Below are 14624 nucleotides of genomic sequence, written 5' to 3' on the forward strand. Positions count from 1 at the left end.
TTTGGAGGGAACATAGTCCTGCATGAATTATCTGTCCTGTCAGTGACGGGTGTGTTATGGCGTTTGTACTTTATAGGCAAGGCTCATTTGAAAAAAGCTATCATGCGACACGAGGAAGCCATGAGGATCCACAGCCTGTGTAAGATCCTGAGGAAGATGGACATCCTCCAGGAGGTCCTCTCCTTTGCTCATAAGCGCTCGCTTAGCAAATACTCAGAAATCGATCACGAGGAAGACTTCTTCGAAACCGGAGATGCTCCTGACATTCATCGTAAGTGTCATTTGAGAGGTGGGAAGCACTATTGACTGTTGTCTTACCGTGTCTTTGATCCTTCAGGCTCCTCCTCCCTTAGTCCCTATAACAGGATTTAAAAGAGAACTAGATAAATTCATGGGGGTTAAGTCCATTAATGCCCATTAGCCAGGATGGGTAAGGAATGGTGTCCCTAGACTCTGTTTGTCGGAGGGTGGAGATGGATGGCAGGAGAGAGATCACTTGATCATTACCTGTTAGGTTCACTCCCTCTGGGGCACCTGGCATTGGCCACTGTCGGCAGACAAGATACTGGGCTAGATGGACCTTTGGTCTGACCCAGTATGGCCATTCTTATGTTCTTATGCAAGTCCTTTTCTCTGCTAAATTATCCCCTCTCAAATTAAATTGGCATGTGCCCTTGCAGGAGCCACCTTGGGAGAGTTATTACTCATTGATAATGTTCTAAAGTTGCAATTTTTTGTCTCAGACCCCGGTGACGGACATGGTATAAAAGCCTAGCCCTTTCCTCCATTCTGAAGGATGAGAGGAGAATTTGCATTTTTTGGCACTACTAATCCAAGAAATTTGATGCACTTCATCAACATTAAGCTACATTTCTTCCCTCTACCCCACCCCCTAAGTGGGTATGGAAGGTATTTTACAGAGGAGGGGGAACTGCAGCACGAGGAAGGGACGTGACTTGCCCAGGATCACACAGCGAGCTGGTGGCAGAGTTAGAGTTAGACCCAGACACACCCAGATCAGGTGGTTTGTTTAGTACGTTCTGGCATTATGCAGTAATTTCCTGAAGTGCAGTTATGTGGTGATGCAAATTGTGGGCCAAGCCATCAGCTGGAGTAATCCGGCATGGCTCCATTGACTTAAATGGAGCTAGACTGACTTACACCAGCTGGGAGCCTGGACCTGTTATGTTGGTCTGTCACCTGAGCAGGGTTGGGCTTTTTCTACTGAATACACTGTTGCTGTCCTGACATTACTAATCACGTGTTACCATAGCACCTAGGAGACGAGTCATGGACCAGGTCCCCATTGTCTAGGTGCTGTACAAACACAGATCAAAAAGATGGTGCCTGCCCCAAAGGGTCCTCAATCTGAGCATAAGACAAGAGGCAACAAAAAGATGGATACAGACAGGGAGGTACAAGGAAACAGTATTGGTCAGCATGATAGGCTGAGTCTGCCTGGCCACTACATATATACATACATGAGCAACAGCTGCTGGTTCACTTATGCAACAATGGAATGTCTTTGTTTTTTCTTTTACTCTTAGCCAAAACGAATCAGAGACCAGAAATAAAATCTCCCAACTTCTCCCAGGTGAAGGTGACGGACATCTTCCATAGACTGGTATGTAACAGTGATGAGAGGAAACAGGCCAGCGCCTGATGCCTATCAAAACCAATGATGAAATTGCTATGAGGCCATGCGATGGGGGGACCATTGCATGCAGCATCTAGAAGCTTCTGGGTGGTGCTCTGAGCAGCCCCCAGACTCTGAGAGCTAGTCCAAGTGACAGTGTCGCTACAGGCAGCCTGTCTAAGGGTACGTCTACACTCGAGCTGAAGGTGTAATTTCCAGCTCAGGTAGACCCATGCACACCAGCTTTGATTGAGCTAGCGTGCTGAGAACAGAAGTGTAGCTGCAGCAGCCCAGGTAAGTAGGTAGGGCACTGAGTGGGACTGTGCTTGGGGCAGCTAGCCTGTCCCGCCACCTGTGCGGCTGCAGCTCCACTGCGATGTTGGCTGGATCAGGCCTATGTCTGCCCAAGCTGGAAATCGTCCTCCGCCTGAGTGCAGACCAACCCTAATGCAAAACCAGTAGGTGGCACACAGCTTCATTCTCTTTGGTATGTTGTCTCCTTTTATTTCTTGGGTTGTAGAGGATTTCCTAAAGCAACAGCGAACACGGCCCAGTGCGGGCTGAGAGCAGTTTTGCAACATGCAGTTGCCTCAGCTTTGTGGTAATGGGTCTTTTAATTAAGTTTTATGAGTCCCAGCCAGGGACCAGAATCCCATTGTGCTAGGCGCTGTACAAACCAAGACAGGACCAAAAGACAGTCCTTGCCCCAACAAGCTGACCATCTAAGTACAAGGCAAGAGACAAGAAGTGGATGCAGACAGACGCAGTGACGAGGGAAGCTGATGAAGCCAGTTCAGTGCATCCTGTCATGGGAATTAATGGGGACACATGAGCCTTTGTCACCTCTCCTCGTGCAGACGCTTCCTCCAGGGAACTAAGCGATGCTGCTTCCAGACTTAGGAAGGCACCTTCACTGGCGAAGGGAGAGAGTATGATTTAAAATGGGACAAAGGCTGCCCATCGATCCATGCCACCAGCAAGCCAGTGTGAAGCTAGATGAAGGCCGTGTGGATGTCGGCCAACATGCTAGCTTCTCAAACTGGGTCCAGAAGGCTTCCCATTGATTGAGTGAAGGCTCTTGGTGTAAGCAGCAGTTTTGCCAGTGGGGCGGGCACTTCCCAGCTCAGGAAAACAAAATGCTTAATGTCAGCCTCTCCTTCGTCCCTAATCTGATCCCGTTCGCAGTTAATTGAGTAGCATGGCACGGCCAGCTTCCAGTGGAACAATTTGTGCAGGGTGCCCAGGATGTGTGCAGCACACCGCTTCCAGAGGGACTTCAGAGCAGCAGAGTATTACACACATCTGCACTCTGGACAGCTTGACAGCCACAGCAGAGGAACCAGGGACACTTGCAAAGGTGCCCTGAAGTAAGGCCCAGTCCTGCTCCTGCTGAAGTTGAGGGAAGCTTTGCCATTGATTTCACTGGCAGTAGGATCTGACTCTAAGGATGAAATCCATCTCTGTGCAGAGGGCTGGCACTGTGCCCTGCTTCGGGCCCATGTGAGCACCACCTGGACTGGTGTTGCAGACAGGGTGGATTTCATCCTCCATGGCTAGCTAGATTGCAGTTCCCAGACTAAAGTCTTGAGCTAGAGCCCACTCCCTCCCTCCCCCCAGTGCTGGGACTTTGATCTCAAGGGAGGGAGTTGAAGAGTCTGTTCCATGCACTAATGGTAAGTAGATTTGGATCTTTGTTTTCTTCTAATTTTGGCCGAAGGTCTGAATCTAACCACAGACGTTCTTTTAATTGACAGAAGCTCCCAGTTTCTGGCAGCTGCTCTCGATGGCTAGACCTTGCCCCCCCCCCCCCCCGCCACAAATGGGTTGAATAGTGTGGAATGGGTTGAATGTCATTCGGTTCATTACTGCCAACCCCAAAATACCTCCCTGGCTTTTGGACAACTGAATGTTTGCAGTTGCTCTGACATCTAGTCAGTGTAAACGCTGCTTGGGGGGCACAAACCAGGATTGTCTGCGGAGCACAAATGATCCAGCTTCGTGCTTCCTTGGACAATGAGTCAAAGTCAGTGGGATCTCTGTGAGCCAGGGGACTAGGGCTGGACTGTCGAGAGGACCGCTGCACTGAAACACATTGTCCTGTATCTGTTTATCCAGGGCCCTCTGTCCGTTTTTTCAGCCAAAAACAAGTGGCGCCCTGCACGGCGAGTTCACCTGGCCAGAGGAGAAAATGGCTTTGGGTTGACGCTCCGAGGGGATTCCCCCGTCCTGATTGCGGGAGTGATACCTGGGGGCTGTGCATCCGTAAGTAGCTAGTGCTTCCCTCGTCCCCTCTCACCTCGCTGGAGATAGATGGGGTTAGTAGCACCACCTCTGATTCAGAGGGCCTGGCATTTCCCTGTGTGAGCCCACGTTCTCAGCTGCTAATAACTTGGGCCAAACTGGAACCATTTGGACTGATATTTCCCATGCTGAGTGTCAGTCTCAGATTGAATCCCCCCGCACCCCCGCTCCTCCCCCACCCCCAAAAATAAATTCAGCCCTTTTGAGGATGAGCTGAGGGGAAATGCTTTGATTTGTCCATGTTAAAAAAATTCTAGAGACTTTTTTTCTTCGGGAAGCTTTAGCGCCTCCATGCTTTGGAGCAGACACTTGAAATTTGGCAGGGGGGTGGCCTTTGCATCTTTTGTCATCCTCATGAAAGTCCTCCCAAATCTGCCTGAGTTACAAGTCTTTGAAAAATCATATTTGGCACATGCTCAATAGAGACTCACTAGAACGTCACGGCTTCATTCCCCAAAGATTCTGTACGCATTAAGCATGTTCTAGTGTCCAGGGCTAGTGGGACTTTCCCCGCAGTTGTTGGCTACTCTGGGCCGTGCTAGATCCAGACACGGAGAGCAAGGAGACTCTCTCCTGTGTTCAGTGCCACCCCAGGTAATGTGCCAGCAGTGAGAAGGAGGGCAGCCACCTGAATGGAATGCAGAGGGGACCAAAACTGGACCCAGGGAATGGGCGAGTAGATCCGGACAAGGAGTCTTGGGGATGGGAAGACACTTGGACTGGAGGCTGGCATGGTGGAGTGTGGGAATGGAAATTGGACAGGCATCAAAGATTGGGACTGGCTGGACAAGGGGATTGGAAGCTGGGGAAGGGGCAGAGAAGACTGGGAACTGGTGAGGGTGAGGAGCGGGAGACCTATCTGATGTGGAGCCAAGGGGTGGGGGAAGCATTGAAGCTGACTGGGCAAAGAGACTGAGACAGGGAGCTTGGAGAGGGGGCTGGAGATACAGAGATTGGACGAGGGGCCAGGGAGGGAGATTGGGAACATGAGCAGAGGATGGCTGGAAGCTAAAGTGGGGGGTGGAGGGATGGAACAGGAGTGGGGATGGAACTGGGAATGGTTGGGAAAGGAATTTGGACTGGGAATGGAGTAGGGGTGGGGAAGGAACAGAACAGATTGAAAGGGAAGGGCCATAAGGGGTCAAGCTTGAGGGGGGGCGGGAAGGGCAGAAGAGCTTCTCAAAGGAAAAGCCTTCCAGGGGGGAAGCATAGGAGGACCCACAGAAATAGGTGTGGGAGACGAGCATTTATCTACTGGATCTTTTAATAGTGTTTGAAAGATCAGACTGGTAACCAGTAACATACTGTGTATTCACTACTGGTCTCATTTGGTGCCCGTTGTACCAGTGCGCGTCTTTCCACTGACTGCATTGAGCATTGGATTGGGCTCTATGTCTCCGGTCTAGTAAGGCACTTAAGCATGTGCTTTGCTTTAAGCTCTGTTGAAGTAGATGGAAACTACCTGTAGCTTAAGTGCTTTGCTGGATCAGACCTACCCCAGATCTTGCAGAAGTAGTCTCCTTTAATGCCTCTGCAAACAGTTAAACAGGCTGAGGATTTTCCTAGGAACATCTCCATGCTTCAGATAGTCCAGCCGGGGTCCTAGGGTCATGCTGTATTGAACTTTGGGGAAGGAAATGCAGAGTCTCTGCTAGGTCCTGAAAGACGTGTGCTGTAGCCATGCTGGGATATTACAGGCTCCATTTGGCCTTTATTTGCTCTCTTGCAGGAAGCCGGGCTAAAGGAAGGAGACTACATAGTCTCTGTGAACAGCGAGGACTGCAAGTGGTCCAAGCATGCTGAGGTGGTGCAGCTGCTGAAGAGTGTCGGGGAAGAGGGTGTAGACATTGGCGTGGTAACCCTGCAGAGTTCTGATGGACAGAACGTTGTAATTCACCTTCTTGCTTTGTCCGAACCTTAGCAAAAGCCCCTTAGGTGGATATGTATCGGGAAAGCCAGGGCTGGCAGAGAGAAGCTTGCTGAGATCAACCCAAGCTGGGTGATGCTTTGTCTCTTCAGGAAACTTTGGGTAGTGGAGTCTGGAAACAATAAAGCCTGTGGCAATAAACCAGCTGAGACCTAAGGGCATGTCTACACTACAAACTTAAGTCAACCTATGTTAGGTCGACTTACAGCCAGTGCGGTAATTTAATGTGATGGCTGATGTCCACACTGTCCTCCTTCTGTTGATGGTGCATGTACTCCCCAGGAGCACTTCCCCAACTGAAGGAGGACAGTGGGGGCGGGGGCTGAGAGCCAGGGCTCTCAGCTCCCTGCCAGGAGCCCAGCTGCTGGCCGGGCTCTCAGCTCAGCTCCTCGCCAGCAGCCACCCCGGCTTCTTGTCTCCCTGCTTTCTGCCAAGAGTGGTGGGTAGTCGCCTGGGCTTCTCTGCTCCCTGAGGGGGGAGTTGGATGCTGGATGCCCCAGGGGAGCAGGGAGCACAGGCAGCTGCCCAGCTGGGAGAGGGGAAGCCATGATGGGGGGCAACCAGGCTGTAGCTGGAGCCCACCACCGGCCCCAGATGCTCTTGTCAGTTTCTGGAGCCATGAAATTGACAAGAATGACCACCAATAGCTGATGTAAGTAAGGCAGTGTCTACACCTACACTGTGTCACCCTAACGACACTGACATAAGCCCAATGCCTCACATGGTCAGGAAGTTACTATGTCAGTGTAATAGGGCACTTGCATCAGTGGGAGCATGGCTGTAGTGTGTACGCTGACATAAGTAGGTTGACATAAGCTGCCTTATGTTGACTTAACTCTGGGCTGATCTACACTGGGGGGGCGGGTCGATGTAAGATACGCAAACTTCAGCTACGCGAATAGCGTAGCTGAAGTTTGCGAAGTATCCTATTCGACTTACCCCGCTGTGAGGACGGCGGCAAATCAACCGCCGCGGCTCCCCCATCAACGCCACTTACTCCTCCTGAGGAGGTGGAGTACATGCGTCGATTCGGGGATCAATTTATTGTGTCTAGATGAGACGCGATAAATCAATCCCCAAGAGATCGATTTCTACCCGCCGATCCGGGCGGGTAGTGAAGACGTGCCCTCTGTAGTGCAGACCAGGCTTCAGTGGCCCTGTAGGAGTGTAGAGGGACCTTTCTGGGAACCATAGGTTTGCTCTCCACTGAGTGAGGGCTTGACTTTTCCAGAGGTGCTTGAGCGCCCATGGCTCTCAGCTCCCTGTTGACTTCACGCTTTTGAAAATTAGGCCTGAAACTTTGCCTTTAGAAACATCTTGGGTTTTATTCTCCTTCTGATACATTCTCTAGGGGCTGGCCTAGAGACTGGTCTCTAGCATTGGGCTGTGGGAGATTGAGCAGTCCGTTTTTCAATCCTGGTCTTGCTCCCTAGGCTGGCAGTGTTTGGGGGTGAGGCAGCTGTGGGGAGATGGGAAAGAGTGGGTGCACTCTGGTGTTCAGCTGTCCTGTGGCTAATTAAGTAGCGACGATGGGCTTGGAAGCAAAGCCAGTCCTGATTGCTCAGGATTGAGGTCCTGCTGGTCAGGCGGATTTAGGGTCAGAAGGTGGTGTCTGGAGAGTGGGGGATTCCCAGGACTCTGAGCAGGACGTGGATGCTCCCTGGTATGGTGAAAACCACATAGTTAAAATAAAGTGGATAGTCAGCAGCACCGGCTAGTGGTCTGAGCACAGGACTGCAAGCCTGGTGCCCTCCAGCCTCAGCTCGGTCTGCTTTGGTGAGTCCCTTAAACTCTCTGGGCCTGATTCTGCTCTTGCTTGTGTGGAAGCATACCAGTGTTTAACTGGTGCAAGGTCAGGATTGGACTCCATGGGGGTGAAACTTACCCTGACTCCTGGAGCATTGGGAGGATTGATATAGTGTTTGTACAGCACTCTGGAAGTGCCAGTCTCTGGGTGCATTCAGTACTCCAGACCATGTGTTCCTACAGCACATATGTAAGTGGCATTTACCCACATACAGCACTGGCCTTAATAAAAGCTGTGTGTTCGTTTCTATTCCTCCCCTCTCGGGGCTATGTCTTATGCTCTTGTTTTCATTCTCTTTCTGGCAGGTGGACAGGAGGTCGGTGGCCATGTCAGCGGGGGGCGCGCTGCAGAAGAACAACAAGGAGAATAGCAGGAAGAGCCTCATGAACAGCAAGAGCGCCAGCACCCTGCTGGCCTGGAGCAAGAAGAGTAAGCGCAGCAAGAGCAGCACTTACAGCCTTCCCTTCACCACTGTGGGAGACGAGTCCATGTACTGAACCCTCGGCCTGGCTGGGTCCCGGCTTATTGACGTTCACTCTTGGCATTGCTGGGGAGCAGGAGGAGAGAGCAGCGGTTACGTGGCACTGGGAGCTACGCTGGTGTCATTGCAATCAGTTGTTCTTCTAGCCCTGAGGGAGGAGACGTCTCCAGAGCTGATCCTTGGTGCCTGAGGAGCATGGCATGGAGCTGGATTCTTTCCTAGCAGAGTGAGCTGACGGGTGTAGAGCTCTCGTTGCTGGTGACCATCAGTCTCCTCCATCTGAGCGTACATGTAAAAAGTCCTCCGCTGAATGGTTTGGGGAGGGGACTGTTGGTTGGTTTGTTTTCTGGCTCATACTCTAGTACCAAGACGGCCTTCTCACCGGCATTAGTAAGTGCCGGTATAGTCGACACCAGCAGGCAAACCAAATGCTGTGACGTTCTGTACCGTCTCTTAGGCCTTGATCTACTGTGTAAAAATCCTGTGCACGTGGATGCCAACTTAGCCAAGGAGCTCATCAGCGTGAATCCACAAAGCAGGAAATGTGTAGAATTTTCTCAGCTTCATCAGCGAAAGGGCGAGGAGTGAGACGTTGAGATCCAACACGAACTGATTGTTGGTACGTCTGAGGATTTCTAGTCCAGTGGAGCTGCCTGCTGTCCACCCCAAGGTGGACAGGAATAGCAGGCCACAAATAGCAGGCCAGCCTGCTGAGTGCAGAGAACATAGAGACTGTCTCCAGCTGCTCTGCGGTGGATTGGGGAAGAAGTTAGAAGTGTATTTTCTAAAAACACTAAAGGAATGTTAAGGTTGCCGAGCGAAGCGCTGAAGAGTCAGGAAATGTCAGTGTTTAAGTTGGACAGGGAACCTTAACTGAGCCCCCTTGTGCACACGCATCACGGTAGGGGCTTGAGGCACATCTCACATCCTCCTATGTCTGCTGGTCTCCTGCTTCACGTAGTGCACAGAGTGAGAGCGCGCACAGAAGATGGAGTGCTGAATTTACATGCTCAGATTAGGGGTGGGGATTCAGATGATTTTCCAGACAACTTTCCAGAAGCACAACTTTGCACGTATATTTTGTTGCTCTTTCTGGTGCAGATTTTACAATCTCAGTAGCATGACCCCAGAGCAGCTCAGCTCTCGTTTTGCTCCAGGTCATAGAATTGTAGGACTGGAAGGGGCTTCATGAGGTCATCTAGTCCAGTTCCCTGCACTCATGGCAGGACTAAGTATTATCTGTAGATGTGAAATGAATGTTTCACATGGGTAACACACAGCCCTCAAGTTGTCAGTATTGTGAATCTAGAGCAAATGGATTAACTAACCATCCTTTTGACCATCTGATCAGAGCAGAAGCCATATCCTGCTCTCCAGATATGTGCCACTCTTGTTCAGTGGGTGCTGGATCAAGCTCCAAGTCATTCAGAGTGGTGTGCAATTTGAGGGGGCAGAGTTTGGTCTGTGCACCCAAAAATCCTGTTGATGTCACTGAGAATATTGGGTGCACAAGGAATGCTGGCTCGGTCCCCACTTCAGCCAAGATCCAGTACAGACTTAAACATGTGTTTTAAGCACTGTGCTGAATCAGGGCTGGGTGCATTACTGTAATGGATACATAGCTGTCTATCAGCTGTTCAACAAGCACCCGGCCAGGGCATAATCAGCTCCTCTGTATGAAAGGGAAAGATGTATCCACATAGTCATTGACCTTTTTCCACCAGCAGAGATGGATCCACTAACAGCCAAAGGGCCTCCTGCTTCTTCCGTGTGAGATTAAAATTCCAAGCAAATAACTCCTCCAAATCATTAAACTACTAACGTTTGCCCTGGTATCGGATCTCGTGCACATTGCTAATATCCTAATTCTGTGCTGCCAGCATTCTTAATGGTGCTGAGCTGAGCGATGCATACATCTTAACAACTGTACTGTCAGGGCTGGAAAAATCAGAAGAATATAGACATTATGAACAATGTTAGATTTCTGTATTGTGTGTGTGGGTTTTTTGTGGAGGCTGTCAAGCTGTCCAGACTTCTTGAGTGTGTGATAGCTGTCGGTAGGTATAAAATACCCTTCAGAGATGTAATCGTATTTTTGTACAAGTAATAGTTGGTGTCTACTTCTCCCTTTTTTTAAAGTCACGAATAATTTGTAGCAATAGTTTAATGGGATAAACTGAACACATACGTCCCTTAGACTGGTAGCAGAATATCTTCTCATTAGCTTCCTTTGAATTTTACCTTATTTTGTTTCATGTAGCACAATGCTAATGTGCCAAGCTGTTGATCCTATTTTATTTAAGAAAAAAATATTCGTTTCCTCCCCTGAAAAAAGGCGTTTCTGTGAAACACATTAGCTGCTGATAGATCTTTTCATTCACGCATCCCCCAATTCTCAGAACGGCACTTGCTCTACAAGTGGATTCAGATACTTGCCTTCCACCTGGCTTTCTTTAACTGTTACTTGAGGACCACCTCCGTCCCCTGGTTTGTGGTGATAAGCCTTCATACTCCAGGGCATAAGCCAACCACTAAACTGTCTGGAGTTAGGAATCTTCCCCCTATGGGACAGTTACTTGATAATTGTCCACTAAGGGATTTCTTGCACCTTCCTCTAAAGCAGCTGGTACTGGCCACTGTCAGACAGGAACTGCTGGACTGGATCTGAACCATCTAGTACAGTACCCGGGGTAAACTTCCCAGCCACCAGGTGATAAACTTATTGGGGAGACACCATTGTGGGTTTAAATAGAAATCAGAGCTTCAAGCTTAGAAATGGTAGGAATTTTTAAATGTCTTCTTTTTGCTGCCATAACTGAGGCCTCTGAGCCAGAGACTTATTTATTTAAAGCAATGTGTATGTGACTGCATATCGCATTTGTATCACCAGATGCTTATGTTTACATCAGGTTTGTGTTTTACATGCATTGTGCATCTTTCTAACACAGGTGGATTTTATTTGTATGTTGATGCTCACCTTTCAATGATTATAAAATACGGATTTGAAAACTAAACTTTCTTCGTGCACTACTTCTGTAGGTCACACTCCGGGCCTCTGCAAGGGCTGTGAAATGAGCCCATGGATGCGCTTGTGAAAGAGTCTCTGGGTCTAGATAAATTCATAGCGCCTAAGGCCAGAAGGGGCTAGTTGAACCCCCAAATGCAGAGTTAAAATTCCTTGGTGACTAGTGGATGGATTTTGCTAGCCCAAGGTCCATAGTGCAGTGGTGGCCCCTTGAAACTTAGGTGAAGGAGCTGGAGCTAAAACTGTCCCTGTTGTGCCTAGTTGTTCCAGTGCATGCAGTTATCAGGGAATCCCCCAACACCATAAGTACATCTTTCTTCATGTGTTCTCATAGCCACAAGCCTTTGTTCACCTGAGTACTGTAAACAGGTGGTTCTTCAAGTATGTGCCAGTGTGGATCTCACACCAGGTGCACAGCATGTGCCTCATGTCCAAAGCCACAGTCATTTGCATAGAAGTGCCCATTGGACCACACCTGCAATGTGCATGTCCTTGTGCCCCCACCTGAGGGTTTAAAAGGCAGAGTGGTCACGGCTGTTCCTCATTTCCCTCTAACCACCTGTGGCAGCGAGATGGAACAAGTTCAAATTATCTTCCTTTAGCCTTGGTCATTTTTATTTTACACTTTTTTTCAATATGGACTGTCCAAAGTTGGGGGGACCTCCCCCCCCACTTACTTCTTTCCATGTCAAATGGCACTCAAAACCTTTGGGCTTTAAACCGTGCCCATCTTGTGATGGCTTCGTTCCTCTCCCGTATGGCCACAGCCATTGCTAGCTTTGCCTGAGTGAGCGTCATGATCCAGATCAGTGTTCGTCCTCGGAGTCTGTGGAAGTCCAGAGATTCCCACTTCAAGCTCCACTTCTTCACGCAGTCTGCAGGTAAGCTTGCACTAGGAAGAGCGAGGATCAGCCTCCAAAATGCACCTGATCCCCTGTGAAGTCCCCTCCTGCCAGTGCCCTGAGCAGCTGGCACGCAGCCCCCAGGACTGGCAAGAGACTGGAGTAAGTCAGAGACCTGGCACCATCAGCCAGCGCCGTGTCTTCCCAGAGGTGGGGCAGGCTGGAGCTGAGATACGCTGTGTCCTCCCACAAGGAGAGGCTAAACATTAGCTTTCCACAAGGAAAGCCATTAAGCTCCCTCTTCTTACAGGAAGCTGATGGCGCTGGCTCAGTCTACCTGGGCTCCAAAGAAACACGGCTTGGCATCCGTCTTAAAACTAGACTGTGTCCACATTAGCGCAGGTACTGATGTGGGCACCATTGCTAGGATCACTACTCGTGCCTAGGAGCTATAGAGGAAGTACCTCATAATACAGGGGAAGAGGCTTTTACTCCCCATATTTCCTTATCCCGGGGGGGGAAAAGGGACCTTCAGTCTTCTCCATTTCAGGGTAGGACGAACAACTACAGACACCATCTTGGATTTGGGATGGTAGCGCTTGCTTTCATTGTTCCTTCCCCTTCCGCTCAAGAGTGGCTCCTGGCTCTTGACTTACAGGACATCTTGACTTCCATGTTGCCATCCATGCAGCCTACAGGAAGTACCAGTGCCCAATCACTGTCCCCTCAAAAGAGCTACCCTTCAGTTTTCTCTGCCAGTGAGAGTCTTCGCAGAATGGGTGTGGTGGTGCATCTGAGGAGATGGAGCATCCATCTCTCTCCATACCTTGATGATGGGCTGCACAAAGGCAGATCCCAGTAGGAGGCTTCCGTGGCCCTGACCTTTTGTTCTCCAGCTGGGCCTGCTAGGGAATGACAAAAAGGCATCTCACATTCTGGCACAGAAGATACACCTTTGCCAATTTGGCATCTATCTTCCTGAAGACATGTGGCAGTGTCTGCAATTGATGATCACTGATGTCAGGTCAAACCCATCAACTACAGTGTGGAGCTGTCTCAGACTGCTGGCCCATAGATCAGCCTGCACTTACTTGATGCCACTTTCAGACTTCACCTGCATCCATTATAAGTCTGGCTAAGGTCTAGCTAGCCCCCTACAAGGCACCAAGGGAGCATGGATCCTGGCCTTACCATATGTCCTATCAGAACTGACCTGGTGGCTAGATCCCAAAAACCCCAGAAGAGGAGAACCCTTTGTTCCCATGATGATACCGATCATGGACGTGCCCAGAAAAGGTAGAGGTGCCCACCTGAATCGCCTGGTACAAGGGATCTGGTCTTAGAAGGATAGGACCCTTCACATAACCATCCTGGAGCTGTGAACATTCAGGTTAGCTTCCCTGGCATTTCAGCCGGTCCTGTAGAATTCCACAGTGCAGAACTTGACAGACAACACATATGCCGTGTACTAGATAAACAAGCCCGTTCATCACCCCATGTCAAGAAGCTATCAACCTGTGGACATGGCATCAACCCAGGATAATCCCCAGAGCTCTTCACCTCCTAGGGTGTTGCTGGCTCCTATCAGACTTCCTAAGCAGACAATCCATCACCAGTCACAGGTGGCCACTGCAGAGGTCCATTATATACCTGATATTTAATCATTGGGGGAAATCGCAGAATAACTCGTTTGCCACCAAAGACAACACACAATGCCCAGCTTTCTGTTCCGAGAGCATGTGCCCAGGTTCATTGCAAGGTGCCTTCTTCATATTGTGGAGTCATGGTCTCATGCATACTTTTCCACTAATTTCCCCTGATTCCCAGGGTCATAAGCAAAATCCGACAGGGCAAAGCCACATTAATCCTAATAGCTCCATGCTAGCTGAGACCATTCAATTCTCCTTCCATCCCATGGTATCCATATTTCTGAAGGAGTTACTGCGTGTTTACCCAACTGTGAGAATCCCCTCCTCCATGAGAGCTTAATGTTGTCCTTGCAAACCTTAAGAGTCCCCTTCTTTGAGTCACTTTCAGAATGTTCCTTACACTCTAGACCAGGGATTCTCCGACTTTTGTACTGGTGACCCCTTTCACATAGCAGGCCTCTGAGTGGGACCTCCCCTTATACATTAAAACCACTCTTTTATATATTTAACACCATTATAAATGCTGAATGCAAAGCGGGATTTGGGGTAGAGGCTGACAGCTCATGACCTCCCCATGTAATAACCTCGCGACCCCCTGAAGGGTCCTGACCCCCAGTTTGAGAACCCCTGCTCTAGACAGTGGTCTTGGTCGTCATCCTACTGGCTAGGACTGTCCATGACCTCCAACCACTTACGGATGATTTTTTTCCCCCCTACACATGCATAACGTTCCACAGAGATCAGGTGGTGATGATATTCAAAAGTCACTTCAGGGCTAAACTTACATCTCCTTTGAACCCATCCATCAGTTTACCTGTTCCCTTTCCTACATTCATTTTGCTCCCACAGAGAAGAAACCCCCTGCTGTGGACATTACAAGGGCTTGATGAAATAAAGCCCTTCGAATTGTCGTCTCATGTCTTCATTGCCATCTCTGCTCCAGTCAGAAGATATTA

At 49.6% G+C, this 14624-nt stretch overlaps 1 protein-coding gene across 2 annotated transcripts in view; it reads left to right on the forward strand.

Moving 5' to 3' along the window:
• The window catches only part of RHPN1 (rhophilin Rho GTPase binding protein 1), a 56395-nt gene extending 45260 nt beyond the window's left edge, over positions 1–11135 (forward strand). The window contains exons 11-15 of one of the 2 annotated variants that reach the window (XM_026646910.2): positions 77–271; positions 1548–1624; positions 3752–3898; positions 5667–5825; positions 7977–11135. In XM_026646910.2, the coding sequence (XP_026502695.1) occupies positions 77–271; positions 1548–1624; positions 3752–3898; positions 5667–5825; positions 7977–8168 (770 nt within the window). In that variant the 3' untranslated portion in view covers positions 8169–11135. The remainder of the gene's footprint in view (positions 1–76; positions 272–1547; positions 1625–3751; positions 3899–5666; positions 5826–7976) is intronic. The other variant, XM_026646914.2, reaches the window with a different exon arrangement.
• Positions 11136–14624: the final 3489 nt, after the last annotated feature.

This window comes from Terrapene carolina, unplaced genomic scaffold (genome assembly GCF_002925995.2).
Source record: "Terrapene carolina triunguis isolate 2854851 unplaced genomic scaffold, T_m_triunguis-2.0 Scaffold58, whole genome shotgun sequence".
Taxonomy (NCBI): Eukaryota; Metazoa; Chordata; order Testudines; family Emydidae; genus Terrapene; species Terrapene triunguis.